The sequence below is a fragment of the Desmodus rotundus genome, chromosome 8 (genome assembly GCF_022682495.2).
Source record: "Desmodus rotundus isolate HL8 chromosome 8, HLdesRot8A.1, whole genome shotgun sequence".
Taxonomy (NCBI): Eukaryota; Metazoa; Chordata; class Mammalia; order Chiroptera; family Phyllostomidae; genus Desmodus; species Desmodus rotundus.
This window is the reverse complement of record NC_071394.1, coordinates 30,932,797-30,952,362: the sequence shown is the minus strand read 5'-3', so window position 1 is coordinate 30,952,362 and position 19,566 is coordinate 30,932,797. Positions and strand designations below refer to the sequence as shown.

At 35.6% G+C, this 19,566-nt stretch overlaps 1 protein-coding gene across 4 annotated transcripts in view; it reads left to right on the top strand.

Moving 5' to 3' along the window:
- Positions 1 to 19,322, top strand: part of PLEKHF2 (pleckstrin homology and FYVE domain containing 2) — a 33,389-nt gene extending 14,067 nt beyond the window's left edge. For all 4 annotated transcript variants that reach the window (XM_045181607.2, XM_053929932.1, XM_053929934.1 and 1 more), the window contains one exon: positions 16,776 to 19,322. In XM_045181607.2, the coding sequence (XP_045037542.2) occupies positions 16,790 to 17,539 (750 nt within the window). In that variant the 5' untranslated portion in view covers positions 16,776 to 16,789 and the 3' untranslated portion in view covers positions 17,540 to 19,322. The remainder of the gene's footprint in view (positions 1 to 16,775) is intronic.
- Positions 19,323 to 19,566: the final 244 nt, after the last annotated feature.

Here is a 19,566-nt window from a genome sequence, read left to right as displayed (position 1 = left end):
AAAAAAAAAAACAAAAAAAACTGGTGGACTGACCAAGGCATTAAAAGAGTCAGTGAAGAATATGAATTGCTATTTGTAAATGAAGGCATCTTAGTTTTAAATGAACTGACAGGATGCTTGACCAGCATATATAATAAGCTCTGAAATGTGTCTTGAAGAATTTCTTTTAATCTATAGGTAAAAATATAGCTTATGCTCAGATTTGATTGCTAATTTCCTTCTTAAAACATTTTTTTTCCTTTTTGTTTTGTTTCACTGGCATATAAATGCATTTGTTTTTCTGGATGAAGAATTATGTAGAAGTGAGGGTGACTTAACCAACTTCGTAAGTCTAGTAGCCAAGCTGGTATTAACTCAGGTCTTATGGCTCTGAAGCCTTCTCATTTTTCCTGCAGCATAATTCTGTAGGATGGATAACTCATTCCTGTTGAACAGTCTGTCCACCTTGTTTCCTGTGTCTTGCTGCTCTTTCTGATTTTAATTTACTCCGTGCACTTATTTTCTAGAGAGCTGCTTTACACAGGTTTTTATGCTGAACGTTTTCCTCTGAAAAAGTCTTACTTAAGCCCTGACCGGTGTGGCTCAGTTGGTTGGACGTCATCCGGCAGAGGGAAGGCCGTGGGTAGGCTTCCTCCTGGTCAGGGCAGTTGCCTGGCTTGTGGGTTCAGTGCTCTGTCGGGGCGAGTATGAGAGACAAAACCCATCGATGTTTCTCTCCCTCTTTTTCTCCCTCCCCTCCCTTTCCCTCTCTTTAAATGTAAAACTTAAAAAACTCACTTAAGTCTGTATAATCTTTGGAGCCTTTTCTGCCCTGTTCATCTTAACCCCAACTCCTTTCTCTCCCCAAGAAGAATTCACTTGTCCCAGTACATTTTATACTGACTTGTCATGGCACCTCCTTGACAGCAGGCTTTGCCAGTCTGATTGTGCCTCTCCAGCCCCAGTGTGCGGAGAACATAACATGCTCAGGAAAGGTTTGACTGGACGAGTACACATATACTCCTTGTAAAGATACTAAATGAATTTCTTACCAAATTTCACTTTCCTTGGGCATCATAGTTTTGGCCTGGGACTACAGAACTTGAATGTTTATGAAATTTCCAAGTACATGATGGACTGAAGTATAAGCAACAAAGAAAAAGCCCTGGATCAACAAAAGGATAATAATCATAATTTTAAAGTGTAATTGAATTTATTTGCACTGGGTGGAAATAGTGTTAATGCTTAAACATTTGAGTCATGTTTATACATTTAAGTTCTTTGATAGCGCAGATCTCATTTTCTACCAGTTACTGTTTTGACAGACTTGTCTTAGGATTTTATTTTAGAATGCTTTGCTTAATGGAAAGCATATAAGAATCGCTTTTCTATTGGTAAATTTTGAGAACCAGCTTTGTACACCAGCTGCATGCTTAATAGCAATATGCATGTTGGCCTAACTAAATAAAATGTGCCTCATAGATGCACTCTGAAAGAGTGCTATTTTATAAGTTGCAAGGCCTCTGTAGGTGAAGGTATTTTATAATTCTGTAATGAAAGTACTGTAGAATTTGAGGTTAATTCTGTGCCCCCAATATATGTTGGTTAATTCTGTGTTAATTCATGATAACTTTCTCTCCATTAAATCCATAAACCATAAACTGTTGTGCTCAATTTGGTAGGTCTTGGGAAGAGAGTAGAAGACATTCCTGTCGTTTCTGTGAGTGCTGGAGGAAGCATGTTGCATATAAGGTGGACTGGAACAAAAAAGCAAACCTGAATGCTTGCTCTGCTCCTTACTAGCCTGTGACTCATGAACAAGTTCTTTTACTTCTCTAAGCCTCACTGCACTCATTTATGAAATGGACACAAATATTTATTTATCTCACAGTGTTGTGAGGATTTAGTAAGATGTTTGTGGAGGCCAGGTGTATGAAATTCAGTAAGTTACCTTAAGAAACTAACAGAGTGACAGTGAATTATTTAGAATCATAGAATTTAAAAATTTTAAAAGGGATGTACCCTTTAGAAATACTCAGTTCAGTTCTCAAGCTTGACTGCTCATTAGAATTTCCTGAGGGGCTTCTTAACAATACTATCTGAACCCCACCCTAGTACAAATAAATGAGAATTACTGGGTGTGGGTAATAGGGAGTTTTACCTTTTTTTGTTTGTTTGTTTGCACCCGTGGTTTTAATGTGTAATTAGGTTTGAGAACCATTGATTTAATTCAGTCTCCTATCTCCTTATTTTCTTTATTTTGTGGTAGAATGAAGTGCAGAGAGAGGTTAAGGGCCAGCCAAATTCCTATTAGTCAGGTTGGAAAGGATGTATTTGCAGTGGATAACAGTGAAGTGCATATAGGTTAAAGTAACAGTTAAATTCATTTCCGACCAGAAAGGCCACACATTTGGAACTACAGTTCAGTAACTCCAGTGACTTTCACCTCCACTCTGCATCAACATCCTACGTGGATGACTGTGTTTTTTAACCTGTCTCCATTCAGAAGTATGTCCAGTCTTAAGCTCTGTGGCTGGAGATGGTGATTCAAAGCCTTTCTATGTATTTCTGTTTCCATCATACTTGATGAACAAGCTTTACATCTCCATTGTCACCTCCAGTACCTCCCAGGTTGTTAGTTTTGCTCCTTCTTTTCAGCACTGAACTCTGTAGTTTCTATTCTGTGAACTCACTAGCACTTCGTAGTCTTCCTCTCCTTGACCTTTGCTGTTTACAGTGGGTCAATTCTCAACTTGTAAATGTCGCCATTTATTTTTTTCTACTTCTGTCCCTGCCTGGCACCCCCCAAAAAAGTCACAGCTGTGGTGACTGTTAAATATTGTTTTCCAATTACCTGTGTACTAGTTGCTTTCTCATCCCAGTCCTTTTCTCATCCCAAAGTTGACTCATTTTCTGTATTGCTTTTTGCATTCTAATTCAGGTTGCTAACCCCAATTTTGAAACTTTTGATTCTTAGCAGATGACCTTACTTCCTTCTAAAATGATTAAGATTTTATGGTGTGAATTTTCTATTTTCTTCTTTGCATCAACTTTTTCTCTCCACTTTTATAAGTGGAACTATCCTTAATTCTTTATACTTTTCATTTAAACAGTAAGTTGTTAGGGAAAAATCAAAGTGATTTTTGTATTTTTTGTTCATCTTTATTAATTATACCTATAACTTTGTATTTGCTAATTACACATATTTTTCTACACATTCTTTGCCTTTTGTTACTTATTTAAAAAGCTTTTTTCTTTGTTTATGAGGGAATATCTGTTCATTATAAAATAATTAGGCAGTATCAAAATATTTCACTCTAGTACATAGATATAACCAATACTTAATTTTTGGTGTGTATCTTTCCAGACTTTTTTAAAAAAAAGTTTCTATTATGCAGGGTCTGGCAGAAGTAATGCTTGCTTGAGTGTTGTAGGTATAGTAATAATATGGGTGTAATAATTTATAGTTTTAATTTGAACATTTCACCTAAAATGTGATATGGTGTGCTTGAGGTGGGATATTGTTATGTTATAGACTTATGTGCTTATGATTTTGTAACAAACAAGGGGTGTTACATGTGCCGGACCCTATATGTGCTGTTTTAAAACCTTTACTTAATATATTTCCTTATTTAACATTTTTTCGCACTAAATATTAACTTGTTTAGATTGCTTCTCTAAACATCCATTATATGGGTATGCCATAATTTACTTAATGTCTGCTATTGTTGAATGTTTCGGTTGTTGCTGTTTTTTTAGCATTACAGACAAAGCTATAGTGAACTGTATGTGAACAGCTTTGCGCGGTGGTCTAATTATTTGTTTAATGTGTTCTTGGAAATAGAATCGTTGTGTGAACTTTATGAAGTGCTTATATTACCAAAACTGATATTTAGAAAAGTTGTTCCAGTCTGTACTCTTTAAAACTATGAGTGCCCATTTTCCCTACATTTTAGGTGAATAATACATCATTTTAATTTTTATTTCTTTGACTAACATGGAGAGCCAACATTTTTCTATTTATTAGTCATTTTCATTTGTTCTTTTGGAATTGCTGTTTGTATCTTACCCATTTTTCTTTTGGGATATTTTCATTTTTTCTTACTGAATTACGGGAACCTTTTATGTGTTACAAATGTTGATGCTTTGTCATATATTGCAAATGTTTTTCTTTAATGCTTTCCCCCCCTCACTGTTGAATTTTAAAAGTTTATGTGTGATAAAATGTTTTCTTTTATGATATTTGGCTTTTTCATGTTATATTTAACCATTCCTGTCTATGGTTAGAAATTTAGGTTCTATTTTTCACTCTTAAGAGTTAATGCCAGAGGGAAAACTTTTTATATGCAGCATTCTTCCCCCCCACCCCCCACCCAACTGCCAGTAGTTTATTTCTCAGGGTAAACATGTGGTTAGAAATTGAAAGGTCAGCCCTGGCCAGTGTGGCTCTGTTGGAACGTGGTCCTGTAAACCGAAAGGTGGTGGGTTTGATTCCTGGTCAGGGTGCAGACCTAGGTTGTGGGTTCGGTCCTTGGTCTGGGCATGTGCAGGAGGCAACTGATGGACATTTCCCTTTCTCTCTCCCTCCCTTCCCCTGTCTCTATTTAAAAAACAAACAAGCAAACAAACAAAACACGCCAGTGGGTGAAGATTAAAAAAAAATTAAAAGGTCAAAGGGCAGTGCTTTCTGAAATATTTTATATACTACATTACCATAACTTTTCTATTTTTCCATGTGTTTCACTGATTATTTTGACTTTTGGCACAATAAGGTTATTTAGTCTCTGAGATTTGTGAAACATATGAAAGATGTTGAAAGTGTTTTGTCCTTCTCTCTTGTCTACCCCCTTTCTCTCTCTCTCGCTTCTCCTTCTACTTTCTAAACTAGGTGTTCCCTAAAGTTTAGTCCTTGGGCCTCTTCTCTCTTCCACAGCATCAGCTAGCTGTGTGGATAACTACTAAATCTCTTTCTGTCCTGCAGCTCCCTGCTCATCCTGGTGTTTCTGTTTGTCTGACAGCTGTTTGGCTTGTGGATACCCTGAAGGTACTTCAAGATAAATATGTTCCAAACTTACTTCTCCCTCCTGAAACAAAACTGGCATCTGAATAATGGCTTATGCTTAAACCTTTGAAGTCATCTTATACTCACTTTTCATCCACATACTCAGTTGGTTCCTAAATCCTTGCTGTTATCTCTCTCAGTAATCTTACTTGCATCTTCCCGCTTTTATTTTTGCGTCAATTATTGTTGCTCAGGCTTTTACTACTTTTCACTTACAAACTGTTGTGATACCCTTCTTTTTTTTTCCTTCAATTTTGCTTCTTCGGTAGATTCACCATTCCATCCTGAGTACTGTTTCTGTGTTCTGATTAATATTTTCCTATTTAAAAACCTTCGTTTTTCTGTTGCCTGTGTAATAGAGTCTAAACTCTTCAGTCTGATGCTTACTTTCCTTTGCAGTTTGGCTTTTCCCCATCTTAACAGATTTCTGTTCTTCTGCTATACTTTCTCCTGGCTCTGCCTGCTACCTCCTGGTCTCAACTATTTCCTCTCTGGCAAATATATTTATGTACCATCGTCCCTTGACCCACTACTTTCGCTTTAAGGCCCAGCTTGAATTTCTAGTCACTTAAGTGTTCTTCCTAGATTCTTCCTCTGACCAGAGTTATCTCCTAACTAAACCTTTTGGTCCTAGGCTTCATTACTTTGTTTTTTAATTTTTAAAAAATTATATTTTTGGTTTGTTTTTCCTATACATCTTTAGACTTTGAGTCTGCACATTTGGCTGAATCGGATTCCTCAGTGCACAGAACACTGCATGGGTACCAAAACTACTTGTTTTGTTTTTTCCTTCTGTATCAATCAGTTGCTTCCGTAATCCTCTTTCCAACAGAAACACACCCTAATGTATAATACATGAATTATATATACTTGTGTATATAAACTTGGGAATATAGCTGTATTTATTCTTCACAAGGATTGTTAGTTTTGAGTGCTTCTATTCTTTTTAATACTACTTCGTAAAGAGTAAGTGGCCAGTAAATGTTTTCTACTTGAAAGTCATTGAAAATTACTAGCTTCCATATAGCTTAGACTGAAAACCTGGGGATTTAATTTCAGCTTTACTCTTCTACATCTAGTTAGGGCAATTCTGAATCTAACCTATTCTTCTCGAATTGCAAACCTCAGACTCTCATCAACTTTCCCCCCTACTCTTGTAATAATTTTTCAACTGGGTTCTACTTTCAGAATCTCCCTGCTCAGTTTATCTTTCTTGTGTCTCCATTATCTTAGAAAACTCCAGATCAATTCAGGCCACTCCTTCCGAAAGCTTTAGAAAGAGTTCTCAAGAACCAACATGATCTGTCTTATTTTTTTTCTCCCCAGTTTTTCTATTAAATAATTACCTCCATCATCTACTGCAGCTGTACATGTGACTTTTATTTTAAAGTCACATTTTAGCTGCAGAACTTTGTGCCTTTACTTCACCATTTTTTGCCATTTGAAGTTCTGCTTCACAACCTTTTTCAAGTATTCAAATGCTACATCCTCCAAGCCCTGCCTTCACTCTTTTCTTTTTAGCTTGCTTACCACATTGTTAATCTTTTTATTATAGTACTTATCTCATTGTGCTTTGTATTAAAACCTTGTGGTTCATGTCTTAATTCCCAGTGCCTGGTTTATTCTCTTTTCTAACACAAAGCATACAGCTTTAAAAATGTAGTGAGCAGATTGTAACTGCTTTGAAAAATACTAAAGGAAATTTGTTAAGGGTGTGATGGGATAACCAGTTCCACAGTAGTATTTCAGTTAAGCTTTGGCAGCTTTATTTTTCAAATGTTAAACAGTGGTTTCTAGTAGCTGTCAGCACTGTGCAGCTGCCCCTGTACAAATACATTTTGAAATGATGCAATTTTTTCATATGAATTTTGTTGATGAAAACATGCATACTTTTTATTTGCTAACTAAACAGCTGTGCTTTTTGGCAGAGAAGAAATCATTTTTATAGATTATCATGAGATTGAGATTTCTTAAAAACAAGATCTGTTGTGCTCAATACTTAGAATTCATAATTAGATACTATATAAATGGGCCAGAATATTTTGCTGTAAATGTAAAATCTGTGGGCCTAGTGAAGCAATTGATGTATGGGGTGTGGTTCCTGTTTTCTGTGAAAATTAGTATAGATGTCAAAAATAAAGTCTTTGATTTTTGTCAGACTCCAGGTGGAGAAGCTGCAGGGACTTATAACTGCTGGTCATATTCAGCTGAGTGCACATTGATGGCGTGTGGGTGCAAGTGTTTTTGTAGCTGCAGTTGGGAATACAAAGTTAGAGGAAATAATCTTGTTTTCAGGAAACTTCAGATCTGCTGGGAATGAGCAGGTGCACAAATCTTTATAAAACATAATAGAATGTAAATGCCATAGCATGGAACAGAAAAAATGGTATGAAAATTTAAAGATGAAACAGTTATCTGGTTGTGAGGCTACTGAACTGACTACATCTTGAAGGAGTGGTGAGATTTCAGAATAGCTAGGGAGGGAGGACATTACTGGCCCAGAGGTAGAGGAGGAAGTCTAGAGCATGACTGTACTAAAGAGAACATACAGGAAGAGGTAAAACTGGAAAGGGAGTCTGGGGCAGGCTGGGGCTTGACTTAGGAAGGTCATTGAATACCGGGTTAAGGATTTTGGATTTAGTTTGATTGGCCAGGGAACCTTTGGTTTTTCAATAGAGAGTACCTGATCCCAGTTGTAGTTAAAGAATATTAATGTCACCTTGTGTGGTATGGTTTAAATGCTAAAGACTTAGAGAGAGGACTTACCTAAAGCTTGAGGTCCATATTCCTAACCCCTCCCCTACCTTTCTAAAGAAAAACCATTTGTATTTACCAGTGGGGCTGTTCTGGTTTTCCAAATTAACTTTATAAAATCCACAACTAAGACATAGGTGGTTGTTATATACCACAATGAGTTTCTCTATCAAGCCTAACTTATTTGAAACTGCGTGTACTGACACCCTAAATTTGTCATAGCTTTACTTGCCACTTCCTTTAGTATTTGAAGAATAATTTTGAGCATATTTTATACTTATTACAATACACTTAAAATTTTTTTTAATTTATCTGTGGCTTTCCCTGAATATATGAGTCCACATGAGTGAATTATTCCTAGAATATTTATTTCTGAAGGTAGCAAAATATAATGGAAAGAACATACCTTCTTACAAAAACTAGTTGTGAGACCATGGGAAAATTGCTTAACTAGCCCATGACTCAGTTTACTTTTTTTGTGAAATATATCACTTAACAAAATTGAAATTATTAAACAGAATAGAAAATGTGGGCATGTCAGCACATGTGTAGGCACTGAGTAAAAGTTAGTGTTTTTGGCTAAGACTGTAGACTAATGTATGTGAGTCTGCTGTTCAGTAATAAGCACGTTTGGTGTCTAGGAGAGATTTAAAAATTACTATTGCTTCTTCCTAAATGTGATTCAAAATTTTGAAGTTTTAGTTCTTCTTAATCCAGGTTTATGTGCGTTTGAAATTTAAGTATAAAAGCTTGTTTTTTCCCCCTAAGAAATGAACCTGTTTCCTTTATCCCTGTTAATTTCTTACAGTATGTATTATATAGTTGGTTTGTCACAGTGGCAGAAATATAGTGTAAAGAGCAGGAAAAAACTTTGTCTCTTATTGATAGAATAAGTAAAATTTTTTAGAATTATAAATTTAATTAGCTGAACTTTCAATTATTTTTTCTTTATCATCCCAATATTTTACTGAAAGTTTTAGCTATAATTTCTTGATTATTCTTGTGTTTACTACACTATAGAACTTCTGAAATTAAGAACTGTCTTGTTCTTTGCATATGGTAGGCACTCAGAATAATTATTCATTTTGACTTAGCTGCATTAGTAGAGGTTATAGTTTGTTCTAATATGCAGGGAGGATGTAGCTAGTTTGTTGCTGTCTTTACCTCTCTTTTCCTGTTTGTTTCTCCCTTTCCAGGAAAGTCTCAATTTAGCAGTAACACATATTTTAAAATGTTGATTCGTATTAAGACAGTCAAAGTTTGATTAGGCCCTGGCCGGTAGTGCCATTGGTTTGCGGATCCCTGGTGAGGGAACTTATAAGAATCAACCATTGAATGGATAAATAAGTGGAACAACAAATTGGTCTCTCTCTCAAATCTATTTTAAAAAATTTAACTAAAAATTAATTTGTAGGTAAATAAGGCTTGCTGCTGCTGCACTGCAGCCATAACCGCCTCCTCCTCCTCCTTCCTCTTCCTGCTCCTTCCTCCTTCGCCTTCCCCCCTTCTCTTCTTCTGTCATTTGCGTGAAATCTCTTATTCCGTGCCTGAGCTAAGCTTAGAATCCAGGTCTTTTGGTTTGTAGGTCTTTTTTCCAGGTCTTTTTCAGTGTCATGCACAGCTGAATACTGAAGCTCACTGATCTCAGGTGTCATGGGTACATGTAAGAAATTAATTAGATGATGATTTTTTTTGTTTTAATTCACCCTGAAGGATGAGATAAGTAGTATTGATTTTCAGTAAGAAGAACTGGCCCTTCTTAGTCACAATAGTATTTTGTGACAGTTGGGCCTTCTTCTCAATTGTAAATAGTATTCTCTTTTTAAAAGAGTTTTACCTCTTCTAGTATTACATTTTTAACAGGTGGTAGACACTCTGTTAAAGAATATGTTACTTTAGAAACAAGATGTTACCAAAAGACTAGGGTGGAAATTGGACTCAAATGCAGTTCTTCCCTACATTTGTGAGGGAGGTAACTTGAAACTTTGAATTGTTTAATTTTTTATAATGGGTATATAAAGCTGGTTTTATGAAAGTTAAAGAGGTTTGGCAGGGGGTGGGCGGAGGTATGCTTTTGCTATGGTTCTTACATTTTTAACTATAAATTAAGACTTCCATACATTATTTGCTGGAAAAGAAGAGGAAGTCAATTGGACAACTTTTGGAATTTATAGAGTTCTGTGAAGTGGCCAGATGGGGAGTAGGGAAACAACCCAGAAATGTCAAGTTTTCTAATTGATAGTAGTAACAAATTAAAAAATATAAAGTGGAAAAGAGATTAGCTTTAAAATAGCAACAAAAACTATAAAATACCTGGGGACTTACTTAAGAAGTATAACAGTTTTGTGAGAAGAAACCTATGAAACTACTGGCCCACAAGGGAATATTTGAAACCTTGGGAAGAGGCACTATCAACCTGGCCAGGAACACTCAAAGCTATAGGTGTTAATTTATTCCAAAGTAATGTATGGGTGTAACATGAGTTCCATCAAAATTTCAGTGGGTTTGTCTGTTTATTTTTTCATTTATTTATTGCAGTTGAAAAATGGTCCTACAACTTAGCTGCACATTAGAATTACCTGGGGAGCTTTAAAATATTCCAGTGCCCAGACCATGGTCCACATACCCCAGACCAGTAAAACCAGGATGTCTAGGGGAGGGATCTAGTGTCAGTAGTTCTTAACTCTTTATGATTATCATCAGAGTTCATGGGGCTCAATTTTGGTTTGAATTTCTATTTTAAGCTCTAATTATTAATAGTAATTGATATTTTGTAACTTACTATTTCTTAGAGATTTTTAAAACCAAAAGGAAATTTAGATATTATTAAAGAATAAAATAAAACTCATTCTAGCTTACAATTACCATCTGTTCATTGGACATGTGTGAATCTGATATATTATGGGATCTTAATGATCTTGTTTTTCTTATATCTTGAAGCATTTTACTGTTTCATTATCTTAGGAATTATTTAGCCAAAAAGAAGATAGTGGAAGAGTGATGTAATTGCCTAGATAATGATACAGTGAAGAAATACATCATAATTTTTTGCACCATCTTTCACTTTAATTATTGCATTGCTTGAAGTATAACATCATCTTTCAAGAAGCTAGAAAAGTAGTTTGGAGCCCTGACTGATGTGGCTCAGTGGATGGAGTGCTGGCCTGCAAAGCAAAGGGTTACCAGTTCAATTCCCAGTCAGGGCACATGCTTGGGTTGCGGCCTACGTCAGGCCCCCACTGCCTGGTGCACGAGAGTCAACCACACATTGATGTTTCTTTCCCTCTCTTTCTCCATCCCTTCCCCTCCCTCTAAAAATGAATAGATAAAATATTTTTTTAAGATGTAGTTTGGAGATATTTTTGTTAGTTTTTTTGTTTGTTTGGTTTAAGTTTTCATTTAATGTATTTGAAAATTTAGATTTCATTTTTCATTTTCCATCTTTAATGGGAAAGAGAAAAACTGGGAAAGGTAGACATTTCAGAACTATTACACAAGCCAAGATGAGTGCAAATAAACAGCAACACTTAAACTAATGATGGTGAGTTATTGTAAGTGAAATCTTAGACTCTGTGAGTCTTCACATGATGATTTTTCTAGGTGAGTTTTCTCAAACTCAGATTTAATGAGTAAACAGTATTCCTAAAGACGAAAATATAGTTGACTCTTGAACAGTGTGGGTTTGAATTGCATGGGTCTCTTATATGTAGACTTTTTTCAATAAATACCTGTATTGTTTTGATCTGAGTTTGTGAGTCTGCAGATGCGGAAGGTCAACTTACACATCATTTTAGGACATATAGAGGACTTCAGCATTCACAGATTTTGGTATCTGCGAGGGTAGGGTCTGGGGCTGAAACCAGTCCCCCCACAGATGCTGAGTGACAACTTAAGCTTTGGGGAGTCAAAAGTTAAACACATATTTTCGACTTCACAGGGCATCAGTGCCCAAACCCCATGTTCAGGGGTCAGTTGTATTACAGATTCATGCATGAGAGCTTATGAGCAGTTTGTTGCATTCAAAGGGTGCTGCTATTTTGGATAAATACACCTTCAATACCAAGGAAATAGGGAATAAAATATTTGCTATGTTTAAATTTTTATATTTCAATTGCTTTTAACGTTATTTTTTACTGTCTTTTATTTCTATAAATTAGTCATAATATAGTGTAAATATTAAAAATAAAAAGGGTATTTTGGATCCAGATAGTAAATTGGGATGACTGTTTTTCTGGTATACTGAAGGCTATTGCTTCCCTGTGGTCCCAGTGTTCAGCTAAGGTTGAGAACCACTGTTTTTAGTATACTTCATCTGGACAAATAAACAGGAGATTAGGTAAAACGGTTTGGAAAGGTTAATGGGGGATAGTCTAGCTAGTTCTACCAGATACATGGTACTGACACAAGAATTATAAAACTCATGAACATACTACAGCAGACAGCCCGGAGCAGATGTTAGAATATGTAACAGTTTGCTGTGATCAATAGAGTATCATTATCAATAGGTTAGATTATTAAAATCATTATTAAGAGCTACCACTTGTTGACCTCTTGCTGAACATGTATATGTGTTACTCCATTTAATCTTTTCCCTGACATAGTTACTATACCTGTTTATAAGTGAGGAAACCTGAGGTCACACGTAGTACTTGGAGATTCTGGAGCAGTTAGTTAGCTCTTTTGGAATGCAAATATTTGAAAGGGAGAAAAAAGGAATTTTTACCTATGTGAAAGTAAATTTCAGATGGATAAAAGAATTAGATATAAAATCCATGTCATTAGACATAGATAATAAATAGGTGTGTCTGATGTCCGGATAGGGGAAATAGGAGTAATGGAAGAAAATCACGAAGGAAAAGACCTGTAAGTTTAACTACTTCAGAAATAAAACTACCTCTTAATCAAATACCATAAACAAAATTATAGATTAATATATGAGGAAAGGCAAAGAAATAAATGGGTTAGTAGCTTTTATGTGTAAAATAAACATACAGATTAATAACCCCTAACTATATGATCTTGGAAATACAAGTGGTTATTAACATATTAGAAAGTGGTTGGCCTCACTAGGTTGCTATGAAATAAAACACTCAAGTTAAAAGTACTATTTTTTCCTGTCATAGGACTTTTGTCTATAGTACTAGTTCTTTTGCATGGGTGACTCCTCATCCTTGAAGACCCAGTGTACAGAATGACCTCAGTGAGGCTGTTTTGAACTTCAGCAGGTGCTTGAATAACGTTTGGTTGTAAGGTCAATGAGATGTTATAGGAAACAAACTCTTGTTTATTTCAATTAGCCTATGATAAAATTGGTTTTGACATATGTATGTCGTTTTGCATAAAGTTGCAGAGCCTAATGATGTGAGGGGAGGACTTACTGTACTCAATGAGTTTCCCCCCTGTATGATTTCCTGGCACCCTGATGATTTCCTTCTTTGCACTTAACCTTTCAGAATCACCTGTTTGTTTACTTAGTTAACTGTTCTATTCTCCTTCACTGAACTAAAGGTCCTAGAGGAAAAGAATAATACCTAGCATCTGGAAGGTGTTCAATAAATAATTTTCAAATGAGTAAACAGAATGAGTAAAAGAGAAGTGAGTGAAATGAATAAAATGAGATACCATTTTTTAAGTCCCAGTTGCTAAAACTTTTAAAGAAAAATACAGTACTCACTGTGAGACAAAATAGGATGGGTACAGTCATTGTGCTGCTTGGTAAATTGGTGTTACCTTTCAGAATGGAACTTCTGTAAAAGGTAGCAAAAGCCTTAAACATTCATGTCTTCTGACCCAGTAATTTTACTTCTTGGAGTCCGTCCTGAAGAAGTCATCTCTGCCAAAAGATGGGGAAGCTTTCTTCCTAGGGCTTCCTGTGTTTACTGGTATTCCTTCCTCAGAAAAGTAGACAGCTCCTCTTGGGCCATGTTTTGCAGTTGTCTTCTGCTTACTCTTCCTTGTCCCCCAGTGAGTAAAGATATGCGAAGCATTTAAATTTTTGGCTAGGCCTGGTATCTTATATTCTAACACTCTCACAAAAGGCGTTAAGAGTTCTTACTGCTTGGGGCACCTTAGTGTACTGGTGATAAATTTGGATTTGGGCTTTGGAGGAAGGCAGAGGCCCTTCTCGAAGGGCAGCGCTCTAATCCAGTTTACCAAAGAACCCCTTACAGTGTGGGATGTATTTCTTATATTGGTCATTGTCAGCTGCTTTTTCTAGCCAAATATCAATAAATGCCCCAGACTTCTCTTATGTTGCGTCATTCTTAAAGATCTATGAACAGGGTCAGGCTTACTATGTTGCAAAATTTGAACAATGAAACATCAGGAGACTGGCTAAATAAGTTATGATGACCTATTCTTTCAGGCTATTTGCTCAAGATAGTATTCTGTTATCTTCCTCTTCAGTATTTTTAGGGTTTGCAGTGAAGGTCCAGAGGTTAGCAAAGCTCTCTTAGTTCTTTGTAAAGTCAGTGGACCTTTAAGGAATGATTAGCATACTGTAATATATTGGCAACAGCAGAGAAATCAGATTTGAATTCCAGTTCTGTGACAGCCTTGGGCAGGGTACTTAACTCCTTTGTCTCTGTTTACTCATCTGTAAAATGGAGCTAATAGAGCATAATTACAGTCAGGTTACCCCAGTAGGAAATATGATAATGAATGCAAAGTACTCAGCTGCTTGCTTTGGCTCCCAGTGAGTAAATTCCAGGCTGTTTTACCTTTTACGTTGTGGAATCTTTCCATGTCTTAGTTTCTCCTCAAGCTCACATTTCAGTTAATATTATTAGATACTTAAGGAGATAATACATATTTCTCTAGTTACTTCACAAGAGTTCGAGACCGTTAAAATCAGAAGATAACGTGAAAAGTACCGTATGAATTCATGGTGATATTAATTCCAGTAATAGCAATAGTAGGAAGCCTATTTGCATTACATATGAGATGATTAATAACTGTGTCCAAATAAATAAAATCAGCAGTTGATTGTAAGGGGAATAAATAGCTACTTCCATTTCTTTAAAGATGCCAACCAACCTCTCTTCTCCTTTGGACTTTTGCAGTTATTCCCTTTGCCTGGAATATTTTCCTGTTCCTACTCCCCATGTCTACATATCCAGTTCTTCCATATCAGCTAAAATAATACCACTTTTGCCCTGGCTGGGTGACTCAGTTGGTTGGATTGTCACCTTGTACACCAAAAAGGTTGTGGGTTCGATTCCCAGTCAAGGGTGCATACATATGGTACATGCAAGAGAAACCTATTGATGTTTCTCTTTCTGTTTCCTCCTCCTCCTCTTCCTCCCTCCCTTCTTTTCTGTAATCAATAAGACATATCCTCAGGTGAGGATTAAAAAATAAAATAATACAATACCACTTTAGAAAGGCCTTCCCTGACCATCCAATCTGAGTAGCTTCCAGTTAATTTTTTAAAAAATCATTTTAAAAATCATATTAATTAATACTCAGTTCTAGATTTTGTTTTCTCTTTTTCCCTTGAAGAGCAGGGACCTTAACCTTACCTGTGTCATTTTTTTTTTTCCTGAATGTTTGAATATAATACAAAGTATAAAAAATATCCACAATTGTACTTCTCAGAGATAACCATCGTTGCTATTGTTAAATATATAGTTTTCTAATTTTATTTTCTATATGTGTGCTTACATATTTATAAGTCTCTATGATTATGCATTTACACCATATTTTATTCAGTCTAAAGATGAAATTGTTTGACTATATTTTATGTTTGAATTTGGGATGTTATATAATCGGGTACGCCATGATTGAATTGGCAGCATTTTTCTTTTTTGGTGTCACATAAAATGAAGTTGTGTCTTAAAATCTATAGCACCTTAGATTTGGTATATGAGTATGTTTGAAACAGAAACAAGATCATGATGTTCAATTCTTTCCCCACCTAAATATCTTGAGCATTTCCTCATATCACTATATTTTGATCTCATTCTTAACAGCTATCTAGGATATTATTAAGGGTATATCATAAATTGTTCAACCAATTCCTCTTGATTGACATTTGGAACTTTCTAATTTTTGTTTGTTAAAACAGTACTGTGTTGAATATCCTCATATATGTCTTTAAACTCTTGAGTGAAATTTCTTTTAATTAAATACCTAGATCAGGGGTGCACATATTTTCTAGTATTAGGGTGCCTGTTTCCCTATACCCTCAGTAGTATTGCATTTTTGGAAATTAAAAAAAATTGTTAATCTGATAAGTGAAAAATATCCTAATATTTTCTTCAATTATGAAATTGAGCCTTTTTTCGTGTTTATTGGGTGGTGGTATTTACTCTTCTGTGAGGCACTTGTGCTTAGGATGGTAGACCCGTAATTGGCTGGCAGATTTGCCTTCAATAGAGAAGACATCACGGTTTGGAGTCACGCATTACCACATTAATTCTTAGGAACAGCTTTCAGGGCCCGGCCTGTAGACTGGTTTAGGTACTTGTTGGGAAATAGTTCTGATAATCCATGTGAAAGAATTAAAGCCTTAGCTCAGTAATAATTAAGGCCTTAGTTCAATGGTAATTTTTTACTGGAAAAGTCAGTCATTTCTCTTAGTTTATATAATATTTGACTGCCTTGTTCAGAATCCCTCTGAGATTAAATTTCATGAAACTGGATTTGTTATTTTGCAGACATGACTTACAGTTGTCTGATTGTTGTTCCTTGAAGTCTGTAAGAAGTTTTTATTTTTATATATATATAAATACCTGCCTGGCTGGTATGGTGCTATATGGAGATGATTAAGTGTTTTTGATTATTATAAAATTTGGGAGATGTTAGCCCTTTTGGTACGCTTAGTGCTTATCTCAGAGGGAGATAATTTTAGAGCATTTTGCCTTTTGGGTAAAAGTAATGATTTGTTAGACTAAATTTAGGTTATATAATTTCTTAAGTCACATGAATTTATAACTTCTATGTGCTAATTTTTCTTTTTTTTCTTTTTTTTGTTTTAAAGGCTATTAGCAAAAGATGGTGGATCGCTTGGCAAACAGTGAAGCAAATACAAGACGTATAAATATAGTAGAAAACTGTTTTGGAGCAGCTGGTCAACCCTTAACTATACCCGGACGGGTTCTTATTGGAGAAGGAGTATTGACTAAGTTGTGCAGAAAAAAGCCCAAAGCAAGGCAGTTTTTCTTATTTAACGATATTCTTGTATATGGCAATATTGTCATCCAGAAGAAAAAATATAACAAACAACATATTATTCCCCTGGAAAATGTCACTATTGATTCCATCAAAGATGAGGGAGACTTGAGGAATGGATGGCTTATCAAAACACCCACTAAGTCATTTGCAGTTTACGCTGCCACTGCCACTGAGAAATCAGAATGGATGAATCATATAAATAAATGTGTTACTGACTTACTGTCCAAAAGTGGGAAGACGCCTAGTAATGAACATGCTGCGGTCTGGGTTCCTGACTCTGAGGCAACTGTATGTATGCGTTGTCAGAAAGCAAAGTTCACACCTGTTAATCGTCGTCACCATTGCCGCAAGTGTGGTTTTGTCGTCTGTGGGCCCTGCTCTGAAAAGAGATTTCTTCTTCCCAGCCAGTCCTCTAAGCCTGTGCGGATTTGTGACTTCTGCTATGACCTGCTTTCTACTGGGGACATGGCCGCATGCCAGCCTACTAGATCGGACTCTTACAGTCAGTCATTGAAGTCTACTTTAAATGATGTGTCTGATGATGATGACGATGATGATAGCAGTGACTAAGGACATATTTTGAAATATTTAATTGGGTGTGACTATCTGAGAAGTCAGCTTTGGAGGAAATGTAAAATTCTGAGCTCTTTCAATTTTGCTCTAGCCATGAATTTGCCTGAGAAACTTTTAACCTATGTGCCTCAATATATTCTATAGAAAATAGATCCTGTTGTCATTCTCCTCAACTCCTCCACCGCCAGTTCCCCCCAACTCTCCACTCTTCTACAGGCATAGCCTATTGCAAATCCAGCAGATAGATGTTTGGTCTTTTACTCTTGTTTAATTTTAGATTATTTTCTTGGGAGATTGGGGAAAGGTGTTTTAACGGGTCATGTACTACATGTGTTTATTATATGTTATGTTCTATGGAAAAACTAAAAGCAAAGTGATGGAAAAAGGAATATAATGTGGTTAGTTGATAATATTACAAGCTTTTTCCTAACCGTTCTAATGGTTAAGACACCAGTAACAGAAATACATGATTTGGAAATACTGGCTTTTTCATATACCAAGTGGTGCCTTACTGTAATAGCACTGTTACACAGAATAAACCCCTACACCGGTGCTCTTTGAGGTCATAAAATGAGTGTTCATGACTGGGTGTAATTAGAAATTACTTGTCACCTGACAGGTACAAATAACAAAATTGAGAGGTTCTTCATTTTATGTGAATAAATGTTTTTCCATAGTTATGATTACATTTTTGTTTAATAGGTACCAAATTATAATTGTCAAATATAAATTTAAAAATAATCGGAGGTCATTCTTACCATTTTGGTTTGAAATTTATCCAGTACAGAATTGTCATATTGCATTAGTTTCTGTTTTTAGTAAGACATTTATAGATACAAATTCATCTGCTTTAACATTATTTCTAGAATGAAAAATGTTACAAATTCCTGGAAATAGATTAAAATCCTTTGATAGAGCACAGATGTATTTAGGCCAAGATATGGAAGAAATAATTTGTAAGGATGGTCAAGACAGACCAATTAAGTTTGACTAGACTTTTATGGAATGTTGTCTATTTCAGTGTGAAACTATCTTGAATTTACAAATATAGTGTTATATTTTATAAAGTTTTGTAAAGTCCCAAACAATATTTCTATTTTTGTAAAACAGTTGTATTTTTGATCTGTTTCTGAAATCATTTTGCAATATGTGGGACTAGAGTAGCAATTGATCTTTCTAAATTGTGAACTTTACTGAGTCAGTCTAGATTGCTTTTGAGAGGTGGTAATTTTTCACTTTGCTTTGAGGCAGCCATTAGGTTGAAAGCATATTTATCATATAAAACTCGATGCATCTTGCACTACTCTCTCCATTTGTGTGCTGCAAATTCCTGCAGTCTTTCAAATAAGAGAAAATCAGCCTAAAGATTGTATTAAATTCTAAATTCTTTTGGTTTTAAACCTATAAATCTGGATATATTGCATATGTTATGAGAAATTTGATTCAGTAACTTGTGATAGAGGATTCTTTGGTTTGTTTAAGGCACTCACTTTACTGTTAAATTGTGACAGCATCTTGAGATACGTAGATCTCCCTGTAGGAAATGTGAAAGGCACAATAAGTTTGTTTCTTTTAATATCAGGTGGACTTTTGTTTCCAAGCAATATATGAGATAATCAACATATCCGAATAGGACCATGAAACCTGAGAAGTGCTAATGGAGACTTGCTGGTACATAGGCGCCTAGCAGATTCAGGAACCAAGTGGCAATGTTCTGCAGTAACATTTGCGTTGTCAACCTCTTGACCCTTTTTTACAATAAAAAATACTTTACAACTTACCTTCTGCTCTGTGCATATTGTGACTTAAAGATTTTTTTCCCCTTACTAAGGTAATGGAAAAGCTGTGCATCTGCTTCATTTAACAGCTGTGAGTGCCTTCATTGGGCCAGGCATCATTCTAGGCCCTTGGAGTAGGGTGGTGAACAAAAATTCCCTCCCTTTTATGGAGTTTACATGCAGATACAATCCAACATGTGTTTTCTTCAACATTTTTTTCCTGTAATTTTTAAGGCTTTTATAAAT